Below are 17,326 nucleotides of genomic sequence, written 5' to 3' on the forward strand. Positions count from 1 at the left end.
AATTTACTGCGTACATATATTAATTGAACTATTACTTGAAATAAAGGTGACCTACTATGGTAATTTTAAATTTGAAATTCAGACATGAACTGCTATGGCAACACTGAATAGTAATTTGTTACACATTTCATCTGCACAGAGAGGAAATGGAAAAGTTAGAAAGAACACTTCAGGAATATAAGAAATCATGTAAAGTAGGTTATATCATAAATGGGTCTAAAATATGAATTATATTGCTTTATATTAAATGCTTTATATTGAGATAAGATTAAAGTCTGTTTTGAAAATAGATAGAAACATATTTCTCTCAAAAATTGTTCTTCTGTTTAGAAATACATTTAATTTATATAGAACTTGTAGAAATGGTTCTTTTCAGGATGTGGTCAATACAAGAGAGTTAACTGTATAGCAACAAAATGTTGTCTACTCTCATTTTTCTTCCTCAGTCCAAATGAATGCATTGTATCTCAAATATTATGAAAATCTGTAGACTGAATTTTGATCGTTTGTATATTAAATTATTGCTCAGGTGTGCAGATTATATCTGTAAGTGATCAATCTCTTTTTACAGAAGGAGCAAATGGCTTGTGCCATAAATTGACAGTTCCCTGTACGAAACCAAAGCCTCACCTTTGGGATCTCTCACCAGATACTAGAGATGAATGGGAAATCCCTAGGTCTTCATTACAATTGATTCATAAATTAGGTAGTGGAAATTTTGGTGATGTATGGTATGGTAAGTATGACTTTAACTATATGTGCACTGTTTTCTTGAAAGCTTTTTTTTTATTGCATGTATGATCTATGGTTTTTAAATATTAACTGCATATTTTTTTTAAAGAGATAATGCTGGTTTGTCAAAATGCATTAGAATTGATCCCTGAAACTTGTGTGTTTTAATAATAATAATAATAATAAAAATAATAATAATAAATAAGTGAATGGGATTCCTTCCTTTCTATGCCCTGAGATTACATCTGTCTGGAAAAATTAACTGACAAAAACTAGCATAGAAACATAAAGCTGTAGGTTTATGCATAAAATATATGCTAATAGATGCCAGACATTTTTTATCATTTATTACTGTAAATACCAATAATTACCATTTATTACCATAAAGTTCAGTTGGAATCTTATAAAACATTTTGCCATGATACAAGTTCATAAGATTTTTTACTTGAATCAACATACAAGGCTGGCCATATCTGTCTGAGAACTGTTAATCCTGTGTAAGTAAGCATGAAAAAAAGAACTTGATATACTGCTGTCTGCGGTATTTTTCATTGATGCAAATGTAATTATGTAAGCTTTAAATAAAAATCACGTCTTGAAGTGCCACTACTTACGCTGGAATGTCTTACAAGAAGTAGAAGAAAAAAACATAAAATGATACTTGAATTATTTGATATGTATTTCAATTTTTTTTTTTTTTTTTTTTTTAAATACACCAGTATTTCTTGCAATAGGTTATTCAAGTCCTTAAATCTGACAAATATGAAAAAGGATTTGTGATTTGATTTTTTGGAATTTTCATGTCTTTTCTGTCTTTCAAACTCTAACTTAAAAAAACTATTTTATGTGTCAACTCAAAACAGTGGAAAATTAGTTTAATTGATGTCCATTAAAAATTTTCATTAGTGTAGAATGCATTTAATGTGTAGTTGGATAGGTCTGCCTGCAGTGTGTTTAGCAACATAAATGATCAGTTGTGATTTACCGTATATATCATAAATAATTCAAAGAAATATATATTTTAGTTTAATTCTTGCTTATGAGAACAACTTAGCATGTGCCTTCTAAACTTTGGTGTCCTAGGGGGTTGCATGCGTCACATATGCTTGGAATCGGCCACTAGTATCATCTGTTGGAAAATATGGCCTATTGTAACCCTTTTTCTGCATCATCTCTCCTCCTTGAAATATTTATTAGGCTTAGTTCTTATTTTAAAGAGATATAGTAGTTACTTCTACTTCTTTTTTCACTGCCACTGTTTGTGTTGAGAACGGACTGTTTCAGCCTAATTAAGATGCAAAAACGAAACGTGATCTTGCGTCATCTGGAAAGCCGAGTCGTGCCGATAGCTGATTGGTTGCTGTGAGATGACGTCATGCCTACTTCTGGTACAAGTATCTTGCGTCGCTCTGGCTCATCCCTTCTAGTTCCTGCTTTCTTGGCTCTTGGGTGTGCGGTTTCCAGCTCCTATTTAAAGACATCTTGCGATGCGTGCAGTCTGGGAATAAGTTCCGAGGTTCCTGTCTACAAGATGACTTTTTCCTAAATAAGTTCCGTGGTTCCTGTCTACAAGATGACTTTTCCCGAATAAGTTCCTTGGTTCCAGTCTACAAGATGACTTTTCCTGGATTCTCAAAAGAGGCTACAATGTGAGTGACTGCCGTGGGCGGCATCCATGTTCTTCATGAAGGCGGCATTTAACATGAGTTAGCGGCGATGTTTTTCTGAGCTGTGATTCCTTGTGTTCAACTACAGTGAGCGGAGTTAGGCCGGATTTAAGTGCTCTCAAGGACTTAATTTAATTTTCAGGTGCTTTCTTGATCACTAAGCGTGGACCTATTGACAGTGTAGCTAATTTCATTTGAAACCGCATAATTTCTGTTTAGGATACGTTTTTTTTTTGTTTTTTTTTGCCTATTGAATGCCAGTATTTTGGAGACCAGGTAAAATATTATTTGATATATGAAATTTTTGATAATGATGGTTGTATTATAATTTCTAAGTTATTGATATTGTTTAAATTTTTTCATTGTGTTTTTATTTTTTTATATATTGTTAATAAATTGGTTAAGTTTGAAACCTTTTATTGGCTTCAATATCTGCACTGCACATAACCTCAGGGAGCTTCTATTGCTACTCATGTTAAATGTTTAATTTTATAAACTTTAAACTTTGCTTTTTGCATCATCATCTCATGGCAGTGATGTGTGCCACACTCTTGATTTTCTGCTGTTTAAATTTATCTATATTAAGGAATAAACTTCCCTTTTCACTTTTATTTGGAATACCTGTAGCAGCGCCTGTTTTGTTGATAGTTTGAATGGACCGGTCTATTGCCGCAAGAATCTCAGGAACAGTTTGGAAGCGAGTGCCATGAAGTGGTTCCTTCATCTTAGGAATTAAGTCACAGTCACAAGGCCTTAGATCTGGGGAGTATGGTGGATGGTAAAGCACTTCCCAGCCCCATCGCTTGAATAAATCAGTCGCAGCTTACGCTGCATGCGGCCGAGCATTGTCATGCAAAATGAGAGGAGCGTTTCGTTTTTTTGTCGCCGTTTTTTTCTCAAAGCTGGTTGGAGATTGTGCTCCAAAAATGAGCAGTAATACTGCGCAGTGACAGTCTGCTGTGGGGAAACGGTATGCGTTAGGATGACACCATCACAGTCGTATACGAGAATCACCATAACTTTAACGTTGCTGGGGTTCTGACGAAATTTCGAACGTTGTGGTGACCCATGATGACGCCATTCGTTTGATTGGTGTTTCAGTTCTGGCTGGTATGATCGGGCCCAAGTCTCATCCAGCGTAATGATACAGCGTAAAAAAGCATCTCCTTCATGCTCATAGCGATCCAGGTGGGTTCGAGCAGCATCATATCATAGCCATTTCTGCATTTCTGTCAGTTGATGTGGAACCCATCGTGAAGCAATTTTTCTCATGGACAGGCATTCCTTCAGAATGTGCAGCACAGTCGTATGTGCTAATCCTGTTTGTCCGGCCAGCTGACGAATCGTTTGGCGGCGATCACTGTCCATTAGTGCGGCAACAGCTTGCACGTCTGCATCGCTGACACTCGGACGACCTGGCCGCAGCATGTCTGCCACGTTTTGGTGTCCTTCATTGAATGCTTTGACCCATCTTGCTACGGTTCTGTAAGGAAATGCAGATTCCCCGAAAACCTCTTGAAGCCCTTGATGACACTGTCGTGCTGTACGACCTCTGGCACATTCAATTTTTATCCAACATCGTTGTTCTTGTTTTGAAAACATCCTAACAACACTTACTTTAGACCGTGAGCTAATACAAGGATCCGTTCTTCGCATCACTCCGCATGCGCATGACGTAGGCAGGACGAGTCTTTTTGCTGAGAGGTAAGGTAGGTATGTAGTTTACGTGTGGTATACGCGATATTCTTTGGTTTTGTTGCGTAGTGTTTTTTCAGCTGTGTTGCCACTATTAAAGTTCCAACCCTCGTATTTCTCAAATATTTGTCTTATTTTATTCAGGGGGGAAAGCAAGATTTAGGAGTTTAAATGTGTACATCATATAGTAAATTACGTCTGTATCATCCAAATAAATGTAGACATATTTTTAAAAATTATATTCTTAATTTTTGTTCATTAAATGCTGATGTAAAATTCTGCTTTAATTAAAATCTCTTAAGTACTTTTCTCTCTCTCTCTCTCTCTCCCCCCCTTATTGCTGTATTCTAGAAGGTTTGAGGCATAATTAGAAGTTCAAAAGACCTTTTATTTTTTATCTAAAGACCTTTTATCCATCAAAAGACAGATTTAGTCCCATTTCTCTTTCTTGAGTGTATTGTGAATATGGTATGTTACTGCCAACTGTGATTTTTATGATGATTTTTTAGCAACTGTCCTTAGTCTGTAAGATAGGCCTGCAAATTCTCAACATTTTTCCTTTGTTATCACACTTAACTAAAAAACTGTTATCTTGTTTAAATATGAAAAATAATTTAGCAGTTAGCATGGAAAATAACAGTAAAAATCTAAAGTAAGCTAACTTATGTGCCATTTAATATTTGTTTATTGGGGAATAATCCTAAGAATAATATGAAAATTTTGCCTTCAATAAAATTTTATCATAATTATTGCATAAACACACATATGTATATGTAATAGTTTAATATTACCCTTGTTTAATGTGTTGAATGTTTTTAGGTAAATGGAAGGGAACAACACCAGTTGCAGTCAAAACCCTTAAATTTGGTACAATGGCACCATCAGAATTTCTAAAAGAAGCTACAATAATGAAAAAATTCCGGCATGAAAAATTAGTCTCTTTGTTTGCTGTTTGTTCAAAAGAAGAGCCCATTCTTATTGTTACTGAATATATGGCTAATGGCAGTCTTTTAGATTATTTAAGAAACAAAGAAGGCAAAAATTTGAGGTTGCATGCTCTTATTGATATGGCAGCACAAGTAAGTTTTTGTTTATTTTTTTGCATCATTTATTCTTTTATTCATTTCTGTTATTTGTAGTATTACTGTTCAGTAGTTCAATCGTTTTTATTTGTACAAATGCGTGTTTTAAATTTAAAAACCACCTTTTTCATTTACACTTTTATGTTACGTTCATGAAGCAGTTTTAATGTGTACTGGGTGGAAAACCAACAGATGATCAGAAGAAAGTGAAAACTTATATTTTGCTGAATGGTTTTGCATAAAATATGTTTTAAGGTACTAGATTTAAAATGTTGCTGCATATTTAGGAATATGCAAGTTACAAATGTCTCAACTGAGTATGCAGCCGAAGAGTAAGCTTAAGAAACTGATAATTGTTCCTGTAAATGTCGGTTAGAATAAGTTTTAATAATTGCCTGATTGAAGGTGTCAAGAAGAAAGCATTTATGTGATTGTGAGAAATAACAGAGATTTGAAAAATGAATGCCAGGCAGAATTAGTCTTAAATATCCAAAATGTTAGGCATACTTCAAAATTTCATCTCTAAATCATAAAAACTATTCAGAAAGGCAGGGATAATTTGTTGTTCAGGACAAGGCCACTCATAACCATATCAGAAACATTTCGTGGTTGTAATCATGAAGAGAATGAAGAAAGTAACAGCACTGCTCATGAGCTTCTGAATCTACAGGGATGCATATGAAAATAACTGCAATAAGACACAGAGAAAAAGAGGTACATTCTTTTGAACACTTATAAATTCTCTCTCATCAGTTGAGCATATCTGAAATGGTATTGATGAAATAATACCAAAATAATACTGATAGATCATCATAAATGGAGTTTCATGGCTTGGAGTTGAGATTTATGTGAATGAGTTTAGACTTTGCTGGGAAAATTATTCTAAAAGAATATTTATTCAAACATAACAAAAGATAAATTTTATCTCCAATGCATTCTATAAAGATGTAGATTTAGAATGTGAGAATCATAGTTTGTGGTGGAATAATATGAAATTAAGATAGACCTTCAGATATTTGTCAGTAGTTTTGTTCTTGAAGGATTTAAAATATTTTTTCTTCACGTTTAATAATGAATAATGTGAGCTGATTTTCCTTAGAAAGTCCTTCATGGAAAAGCAGAAGAAGCTACCTGCTTCCCTTCAAAAGCAGACAGCCTTCTGCTTTCCCATGATCAATTAACCAGCCATTTGTCTAGAAAGCTGTAATAATTATATCCATTTTATCAATTATACTTAGTCCTCTTGTGCTTTCACCAAATCATTATAACCAACTACATTGGTGTGCAGAAATTAAGAACAGGGCAAAGAAATTAACATAAACGTGGAACAAGGCAACAGAATGGATCAAAGACTAATCATGAGATACACTTAGGTCTGGTACAGTGCATATATGCCACATGACTTAGGTGAAGGAGTGTCAGAAGGGTGTAAAGCAAATGGGCAGTGCACAGCCAACAATTTGTTGAAAGATATTGCATGGTGTAGAGTGACTTCAATGACATTGAGTTACTAATACCTTGTGATATAGCAAGCAAGCAATTCTAGAGGTATCATCTGCATGACTTTACCTGAAGTCGTGTCATTGGGTCATTGGGAACACCGTGGCAAGTAATGAATTGGAAGTTGATCTGTCAGCACTATCCTTATCTTCATGGCAGATGTTTTTATTGGTTTATAATTCCTTACTAAATGTAGTATTTCATGTCCGTCTTTGATATGATTTAAAGCAATTATAGGAATTGAACAGCGGAACTTTGTAACTAAACAAGAAATTATGTCTGTTTAATAGATTTAAAGAGAAAGTATTATCACATGAAACGAAGCAACTTAAACAACTTACATTGAAAGAAATGTTTAATAACGTAAACAAATAAATATTAAGCTTTTTTTTGTAAATTTTGATACCCTTTAGATCATAATTGTTCTTTATTTCATAAATTATGGTTTCATATTTTTAATTTTGTAATTTCTGCATGTCATCTTACCAGATTTAAACTGATGATCTATAATCCGGAATCGCCGAAGCCCCGACGAGTCCGGATTAACGACTTTTGACTGTATTAATTCTTCTATTATAGATTGCTAGTGGCATGGCATATTTGGAGCGTGAATTACTAATCCACAGAGATTTAGCAGCTCGAAATATATTAGTAGGTGAAAATAATATAGTGAAAGTGGCCGATTTTGGTTTAGCTAGGATAATAGAAGATTCTGAGTATACTGCTCGGCAAGGTAATTTTTGTTTTATTGTCTTTGAATTTTGCTTTCGCTTTTTGCTACATGCTGTTGTTCAAAAAAATTTTTGCGTTTGATTAGTTATGACATTTCTTAACTATTGTGATCTGAAGTCAGAGAAAGTCAGTTTTTTATGTGTTTAATATATATATATAATTTAATTATATTATTTAAGTATAAATGTAATTAGTAAAATTTCTCATTCCTGAAATAGTTGCAAAAATGAATGTTCTGAAAAAGTGCTGAGATAATGAGAAGTAGATTTTTTTTTTTTTTCAGTGTACACTGCGAAAAAAAAAAGCGACAGTTCTATATCTCCCGTTGTACTGGCGCAATTGACGAAATTTAACTTGCGTTTTTCTTGAAAGTGTGACTTAAAATAATTATTAGATTTATATATAACAGTGTTTTAAGTAATAATTTTTAGGTGTGTCAAAATACCTAAAAATTAGGTATTTTGACACAAAAATCGAACTTTGTCTGAAATGACATGCCTTTTTTTTTTTTTTTTTTCACATATTCCTATTCTACGACTCAAATTATGACAAACTACCAAGTTTGTAAAAGTCGCAGGAGTAGTTGTTACAAAATTAGCTTTCAAAATTTTAGTTCGCTGATGTTAATTGAATTTGATATATATTTATTAATATCTCATTCTTTATTAAACTTACTTGATTCCTTCTTCCAGAATTTGAAACCTAGGCTTAATCCAAATGTGATTTGCACATTTTTTATGTTTTATTTTTTTAATTTGTAATTTTAAATAATTTTTATAAATTTTTCAAAAAAAATTTTTATTATAACCTATAAAATTAACATCATCTTAAGTAGATATATTTCTAGGTACACTTTCAAAAAATTCAGTTTTAAAATTTGGCATATTCGTTACAAGCAATAATAACGCCAAATGTGGTTTACGCACTTTGTTAAAATTATTTGAAAGTAATGAACATGACCTTTTCTCTGCTCGTATACAATAAAAAAAGGAAAGGAAAATAGTTTGCTGCAAATTAAGAAGTTTGCCAAGAAATTATTCTGGGGGCAAACTGAAAAAAATGTGCCAAGGTAAATTTTTTAATTTCTCTGTAAGTTTCACCTCAGATTTTACAAAATTTAATATTTAGGCATAATTTGAGTCATAGAATTGAAATACAGAAAAAAATTGTCATGCCATTTCAGAAAAAGTCCGATTTTGTGTCAAATTACCTATATTAAAACAATGCTATATATAAATCTAATGTATATCTTAAGTTGCACTTTCAAGACATGAAAAAACACAATTTGAATTTCGTCAATTGGCCCAGTATAGTGATGGGCAACTTAGGTACTTTCTTGTACCCGGTACAAAATATCGGTTACTCAAGTAACCGTTACTTTGAAAAGTACCGAAAAACGATTTCAAGTACCGAGTACCCAAGTAACGATTTGGAGTACCGAAGTAACGAAATACCGGAGTAATGGTTTGCTGTACCAGAGTACCCTAGTAACGGTTTGCTGTACCGGAGTACCCTAGTAACGATTTGGAGTACTGAAGTATCCTAGTAACGATTTGGAGTACCGAAGTACCCTAGTAACGATTTGGAGTACCGAAATATGCAGCTAACAATTTTGCACACTGAAGGAACTCTGCCACGTCACCACATGTTTGATTTTATCTGTACAGAGTAAGATTGAATATCAGAAAACATGTCAACTACGGAAGTGTCTGAGGAGCAGGAGAACGCGGCGGGTAGTTTCTGGTGTTGGGTTTGCGTAGATTGTTTTTGATGGCCAGTGGGGGCTGGGAGGATTGGCACGGGAAGTGGATGGATGGAAACATTTTCACTTTCGGTTGTGTCTTGTGTGCAGGTGCAGCAAAATCAATGGGTGCTCTATCAATTTTTTGAAAGGGGTCGTCCATAAATGATGTCACACTTGGAGGGGGGTTAGTGAAATTGTGACAGTTTGTGACAAGGCGGAGGAGGGGGTAACAAGAAGTGTGACATCATATTTTGATTAAAATAAAAATGTTTAAAATCAGCAGATTGAATTTTGAAGTTATTTTTAAATTACCAAAATTTGAAGGTATTTCCTTAATTGGGGCAAAAGCAACTTTCATGTTTTTTTTTTTTTTTTTTTTTTTTTTTTTTTTTTTTTTTTTTTTTTTACTTACATTCCTTTTTTTCCAAAAAAAAAAAAAAAAAGAAGAGGCATTGAGAGTAGGTTTTGAAAATAGGGTAGCGGCAGAAATTGTAATTTTATTGCTATTGTATATTAATTATGTTTTTTGCTGTAAACTTTTCTCTTATTTCATACAAAATAAGTGCACGAATCATTATTATTGTTATATTTACAGATGTCATTAAAACATATAGTTTAAATTTAAAAAATAAAGTCTGAAATATGATCTATAATGTAGTGCTACGTTTTTGAACTGCAAGTATAAGTTTACGTAATATTGCATGACATGTGACAATGATCAGTCTGTTTTAACATGGACACAAGGAGTGCATATCACCATTTCGCAAATACAATCAGATTTTACTGTCCTCGTACCAAAACCGAAGTGAGCTGAACCCTCATCGATCCTCCAGTAACGAATACCGAGAAGAGACGCATATTTTCGTTGCAAAGTAGTGAATACCGAAAAGCACCCGTTTTGGTTCAGAAGTAACGAATACCAAAAAGCACCCGTTTCGGTACAGAAGTAACGAATACCGAAAAGTACCCGTTTCAGTACAGAAGTAACGAATACCGAAAAGTGCCTGTTTCAGTACAGAAGTAATGAATCCTGAAAAGTACCCGTTTCGGTACAGAAGTAACGAATACCGAAAAGTACCGATTTTGGTACTGAAGTAACGGGTACTTGGATGTACTGATTTTCAGTACCCGTTACAAAATACCCGGTTCGGTAGTACCGACTCATCACTAGCCCAGTAGAACGGGAGAAAAAGAACTGTCCCACCCCCTTTTTTTGTGCAGTATACCTTCTGCTTTGCAAACATTTGCTTTATTGCCTTTCTCTTTATGCATTTGTGGGTGGGTTTTTATCTCTTTATGTATTTGTGGGTGGGTTAAAATCTAAATAAAGTTTTTACTTTTAGATAAAAGGCAAAAATCAGAAATATTATTCAGCATTCCTCTTATGCAGCAATTAAAGAAATCTACAGTTTCAGTTTGGGCTAAATTTGTGAAATGTTAATAATTGTTACATAGTTAGGACAGTTCTGATGAATGTTTTAAAAAAGAATGCATGTTAGAAAAAATAGTCTAAGCAGTCAAGCAAGCATGCTGTCATGTCTCAGTTCAGGCAGAGCAGAAGACAAACTTCATCTTTTAAAATTAGGATGGGCAGGCAGATAAACTCTAGACTTTTTGACCTGACAAAGGATGTCCTTTAATCTTGCATGACCTGTCTAGTTTCTTGTACTTCGAAATCTTGAATGACTCAACCTATTGCACTATTGTTGCTGCTATTATCTCCAGTTTAGATAACTTTGTTGAAAGATACTTAATTTTTATATTAGTGTAATTTTGTCTCTGAGAAAATAAAACTGACTTGCATCATAATATTTGTCAAATTATTTTTCATCTTCTTTTTAGTAAAACATATAGAAAAAACCAGTGTTAATTGAGAAAATAAGATTTTGAAATAATTTATAAATTGCTAAGCCTTAAAAAGATAATTTTTTGCTTTGGGGGCTTGGATGAATTATAACATTTTAATGTTAGTGCTTAGGCTGTTATTATATGCCAGAGGACATTACCAACATTTAAAACAGGAATATTGTTAATTATTGGAATCTTTAGTTTGGGGGAGGAGGGAATGTATGTGTAACATTCATAACTGTTTTCAAGTGTGTGAAGTACTGTCATATTGAGTTTTACAGTTATTTCTCATTTTTGAGTCTTATACAGAAGCGTACCCTTACCAGAAGTCTAATTTTATTTTAAGTCTTTCTGATTTTAGTTCTCAAAGACAATATTTTTTAATAGTGCTTAAAAGGTGCATAATTTTTGTTAGAAAAACTCTGACGTTTTATGATGAAACACAAAATGAATAGGCTTAAATATATAAGCTGTTTAAATATTAAAATTGTACTCATTAGATATTTTTATCTGAACCTGTTCCTGATGGTATTATTTTTAAGCACAAATTGAAATGTTTTTCATATGAATTTTTTTCTATATTAAGTAATTTTTAATTTTTCTATTCACATATCCAGCTGTAAAAAGTTTTTTTTTTTTTTTTTTAAAAAAAAGAAGGTGGATTGTTGTAGGCTTGTTATTAATTACTAAATCTCATGTAACATTGAAATTTGCTTTTTTTTTTTTTTTTTTTTTTTTTTTAAGTTATCTTGAAAAGATCTGAATAGTTATTTTTACTTCCTTGTACTTAGTAAAAAGGAAGTATTGTAATCGCGAAAAGTTTCATGCAGCATATTTCAATGAAAATATCCCATTTTGACCTCTTTCAAATGCAATTTAACAATGTATTTCCATGATATATGTACGTAAGGACAGAATAAAAGAGTCTTTTCCTCCCAAAAAATTATAAAACTGCTTTAAAATGAATTCTGAAGAGAATTTTTCATGGCGTCTGTACGAACGTATGTACATACGTACGTATCTCGCATAACTCAAAAACGAGTAGCCCCAGAACGTTGAAATTTTATATATGACTGCTATAACATGTAGATGTGCACCTCGTATTTTGGTTGCAATCGGCCACAGCAGACGTATATAAATATATTTATATATATATCCACTCTGTTACCCAGTTCAGTGATCTCAGTTTCTTTACTCTTGTATGTTTGTAAATTCTACATTTTTTGCTTTAAAAATGATTGAATTATGTTGTTCTTATCTTCTGGTTAAGGTTTTTATGCCTTTAGTAAATTTGTATGCAATATTTTTAAAATTATGAACAATTTTAAAATTGTTTAAGTGCCGCTAAGCACAATAATGTTTTTGATGGCGGCCATTGCACTTGTTTACATTTGAAACAGCAGGATAGTGGATTTATTGCCAATCTAGAGAAACTTAGCTTCGCAACAACAAAGATAACGCCTTCATTTATTATTTAAATCATGCTTAATCCTTTCTTAAATTTTTTCGAGGAAATAAGCGTTTAAGATTGACTTCATAATTTTTGATACAGATATTTTGAGTTTTTATGTATATTTGCCTTGTCGCAAAGTGAAAACTGAATTAATTGAATGAGAAATACTCAATCGTCTGTGAAAAACTGTTTCTTTTTTGTTTTGTTTGCTTAATTTCTTTTATACATCATTCTAGCTTTATTATAGTATTTGAATAGAACATGTGGCAACGATTAGATAATTCTTTAAATGATATAAATTTTGCGCATTGAGTTCCAATATGAACGAAATATAATACTGTTAAGTGAACCTAGCGCCAGAGTGTCGCTATGGTAAACAAAGTAAATTTTAAAGAATGCATTTATTCTATTGTGGTTTTTGCGGGTGTCGGCAAAGTAGGTTTAACTCAATCTTATAAGTTTAAATGAAATGCAAGAAAAAATGCATATAATTTAATATTCCTTACAAGGAAGTCATGTGGTGTACACATCAGATTTTTTACTTTTAAGGTTCAGTGAAGATGATAACTAAGTTACTAGCTCTACGTATGAATAATTGTTGTGAGAATAACTAAGTTTCCCTCCCAGCTCTATTTGAAATTTATTTAAGTTAAGAATATAATTTTTTCTAGAAAATAACAATTCATATCATATATAATGACAGTACATTAGGATATTTTGATGCATATAAAAGCAATGTCATTTTGTTTATCTTCCTCTTATTTCAGGTGCTAAGTTTCCAATCAAATGGACTGCCCCAGAAGCAGCATTACTTGGAAGGTTTTCCATAAAATCTGATGTATGGTCTTATGGAATATTACTTTATGAACTTATTACTCATGGCCAAGTTCCTTATCCAGGTATGTCCTTATCCAGGCTTAAAGTAGATTTTAAGACATTTATTCTAGTTTGTTGGATTATGTTAAATGCAAATCAGGGAGCCTTTACCATGGATTTTATTTCTGTCATAAATTATTCTGCATATTTTGTATAAAACACAGGGTATTTTCAATCTTGATCTTTAAATTTTTAAGTTTTTATTGATTTTTTCCCCCTGTAGTTATTTTTTAGTCTGAGGGTATTTTAACAAAACTTCTCTTTCTGGGGAAAAAGCCTTGGGAATTTAAAAATATCTTCTTATATATATATCAGTGCTTATTTCTAATTTGTTGCCAGTTAGAAATAATATCCACTCTTAGAAATAATATTAATGACCTTAGAAACCTAGAATCCACTGTTAGAAATAATATTAATGACCTTGTCGTGCTTCCATTTTATCCTTCTGTTAGCTATAAAATTGCACAGATTCTCCAGAAATTCAATTTTCAAGTCGGTTTCTCCCCTATTAATAAAATTCACCCTTCGATTCTAAAAGATTGCGTTTCTGTCTTGAATTCTTGGGGAATTTATAGTATATCGTGTCAGTGTGGTTTAAGATATATCGGCCAAACGAAAAGAACGTTGAAGTTTCGTATCAAGGAACATGAATCTTATGTCAGAAAAGGCGAAATTAACAAGTCTTCAATAGCGTATCATAGTTGGACTTTTAACCATAATTTTGATTTTGGATCTGCAAAAATTATCCAAAAGGCTTCTTCCATAGGTGAATTGGATTTTCTTGAGGCTTTTCACATTCACAAAGATTTAGCAGGTTTAGTTAATGATTTGAAGTCCAATCCAGTCCTTCCTAATGCCTTTAAAATTCTACTATCTTAATTCAGTTATTTTTGCTGATAGATGGCGTTATCTCCTTGCGTTTGGTACTACCAGAGGGTACAAAAATTCATTCAGTGGTTGCTTTCCATTATTTGAAGTTCAGATTTTGAGCGTAAGGTGCATTTGCCCCTCGCTCCCTATTTTAACTTCTCTAATTTTTCATGCTCGATCAGATAGCCTGGCTCAGTAAAAGTAGGCGGCCAGTGCAACTCTGATTAAAAATCTAGTTATAACAACGTGCAGTGCTGATAAGGACCACGTGTTTCTGTGACTCCTTTATTTTCTTCTTTCTAGGTATTTCTTTCTGCTGATGAGGAGGGACCTTTAGCTGCCCTCGAAATCGATTGAGTGTTTCATTATACCTACGCTAAATACAAAGTTGTTTTTACGATTTTGATTGTTGCCAAATGTTTTAAAATAACAAAATATTAGTTTGGAAAGTTGAATGTTTTAATTAATTTAGTAACTTATCTGGGTATTAATAAAAAGTTATACATCTTTTGATTGTAATGTAAATGTGTATTTTATGTATCTTCAAATTATCAGATTTTGTAATTCCAGTTACCGAAGATTAAGAGAGCTTTTGTAAGTGAGCTCAAACTACCTCTGTCAAAATTACTGGAAGGTTTATGGAAGAGCCCATCAGGTTTGGAATCATAACTAGTTCAGCATTAAACGGGATTATACTGAAGGTTATGATAAAACTTATGAATGTTATTTATAAGAATATAAAATGGTTATATACATGAATGGAGGAGATAATAAAATAATGTATGTCATATAAAGTGTACAAAGAGCTCTTCATATAATGTGTTTGTGAAGTTTGAAATGTTTCATATTAGAAATCCTTCCTCTTGTGTAGTTTTATTTGGAAGTTTCTTGAAATCATTTATTCATATGCTTTCATGGTTCTTTGTTCTTTTTGATTACCTCTCTCTCTTTCCTGAAAAATATTTATGTGGCAACTGGCATGTATGTAGCAGACAAGTACTAATTTCTACCTTTAAATTCGATTTTATTTATTTTGGTAAGGAATCATAATGAGACTAGAGTTTGTTAGCTGATGAAAAAGCATTGCATTCCTTCAGAATTATGGCATTTTGTTCAACAATAGAGAATGCAGAAATTCATATTCCAAGGATGTACCGTGTTGTATGATAAAATATTTTGGGTTGGAATTTTTTTTTTTTTTTTTAAAGCAAAAAAATAGGTTATTGTGTATATGGAGAGAAAGGCAGTGCTAAGTTGTGCGCAGTGCCGAATTTGTATAGTTCTGTGATGTTTTAGCTCGAGAACGACCGAACCCAGGTGGGAGCTGTACTTTAGTGTTTTGCCGTAAAGCTGTCTTCTCCGTTGTAGCTTGCAGGTTGTGTTGCTAATTGCTTCAGTGTGTTTATCATAGTTTTTAGACAACTGTAAATGTGTCTTTGGAAGTCTTCTGTGTAATGCTGGCGAATAAATTGCGTTCTGATTCTTTATTAAGTGTTTCCATTTATCATTCCAAATCCGCAAACCCATAGAACACAGCAGTATGTCATATCTGCTCAACTGTAGTACCAAATCTATTTATAGCATGTCATTTACGTTAAATAGTGATATTGAATACCTCATAGCTATGTATGTTTTCACACTTAATGCATTTTTCATTTTACTTTTTTTTAGAACAATAACTGCAGCATGTTGGAAATCAATATTAATGACTTCTGTGATAACTGGATCTGATGGGCTTTTTTGAGGGGGAGGAGGGTTGTATGCTCAACTGTAGTATTTTTTAGGAGGGAATGAAACTTGAAATGATTAAGACCAATTTATTTGGAACTGTATTAGGCAATGGTTTCTAAACTATGGGTTGTGATTCACCAGTTGTTTGATAGACACTTTTTGTGAATCACCATATATTTTGAATTTTTGTTTTGCTGCATAGTTACTAATTACTTTATAATTTCTTATTGACTGCTAGTAAATATATATATATATATATATATATATATTGTCATACCTCCTATTAATGAATACTAATAGGACCAAGGCTTTTGTCCATTATCAGGGAGTGTCTGCTAAATGGGAGTGCATTGGCCCTGTTCAGGGAATTCAGGAATGTCCTTCTTGTTCATCACCTCCTGAGAAAGCAGGAGCAACAAAGTGAACTGCAACTACATGCAGGTGTTGCAACATGTCAAAAACTTGAAAACCATCTGTCTTGCAAATCCTTCCAATCCTTCCAAAATTCAATTAGTTTATAAAATATAAAAATTAAGGATAGAAAATTCCTATTAACATTTATTTGCCATACATTCTGCTGCATATACTAGTTTTGGAGATATTTATTAACTCATTGTGAAAAATTAGTTTAGTATTATTTAGTTTCTTAAGGGTTCCATGCTAATTAATAGGCAGATTGTTTTCGTGCCTTTTTCTGCAATCGGACAAATAAAACTTGCAGATTAGCCAACCAACCAACTTCTTAAAACTTAAAAAAGATCTGATGGATTTAATGCTCTTGGTTTTATCTGATATTTTCAAAAGGTTGTTCTTATTATAATTAAGTGTAACTAACTACAATTTACAGTACAGAATTGTCTTTTGTAAATTTCAATATGTTAGCGCTTGTTGAAACTCTCACCGACAACCACATGATTTGTGCATGCGCGCAGCAAAAACTAAATCAGAACTTTTTAATTGAACTTTGAGAACTCGTGATGGACGTTTGAGTGAAACATGTTAATCCTATTCTTCTGTGTTACATATATATTTTAGTTTAGTGCTGTGATGCAAATTAAATATCATATTATCTTAGAAGCCTCCCTTTTTCTGTGAATAGTGTAGTAAGAAAAATACTAAAAGGACCATTTAGTCGATCTCCTCTCTTCTCCAAAGGGATATCCGGGAGTATTTTTCTTAAGTACATCTATACACTACTCACAGAAAAAGGGAGGTTTCTAGGATAATCAGATATTTAATGCATCACAGCACTAAACTAAAATATATATGTAACACAGAAGAATAGGATTAACATATTTCACTCAAACGTCCAGCACGAGTTTTCAAAGTTCAACTAAAAAGTTCTGATTTAGTTTTTGCTGCACGCATGCGCAAATCACATGATTGTCGGTGAGAG

At 32.7% G+C, this 17,326-nt stretch overlaps 1 protein-coding gene across 4 annotated transcripts in view; it reads left to right on the forward strand.

Annotated features, from left to right (window-relative positions):
• LOC118196523 (tyrosine-protein kinase Fyn-like) overlaps nucleotides 1-17,326 on the forward strand; it is an 86,006-nt gene that overhangs the window by 58,909 nt on the left and 9,771 nt on the right. For all 4 annotated transcript variants that reach the window (XM_035367985.2, XM_035367983.2, XM_035367984.2 and 1 more), the window contains 4 exons: nucleotides 572-736; nucleotides 4,914-5,173; nucleotides 7,256-7,409; nucleotides 13,221-13,352. In XM_035367985.2, coding sequence (XP_035223876.1) covers nucleotides 572-736; nucleotides 4,914-5,173; nucleotides 7,256-7,409; nucleotides 13,221-13,352 — 711 coding nt within the window. The remainder of the gene's footprint in view (nucleotides 1-571; nucleotides 737-4,913; nucleotides 5,174-7,255; nucleotides 7,410-13,220; nucleotides 13,353-17,326) is intronic.

Source organism: Stegodyphus dumicola, chromosome 9 (assembly GCF_044657685.1).
Source record: "Stegodyphus dumicola isolate Sdum_Otavi_A_Nest chromosome 9, ASM4465768v1".
Taxonomy (NCBI): domain Eukaryota; kingdom Metazoa; phylum Arthropoda; class Arachnida; order Araneae; family Eresidae; genus Stegodyphus; species Stegodyphus dumicola.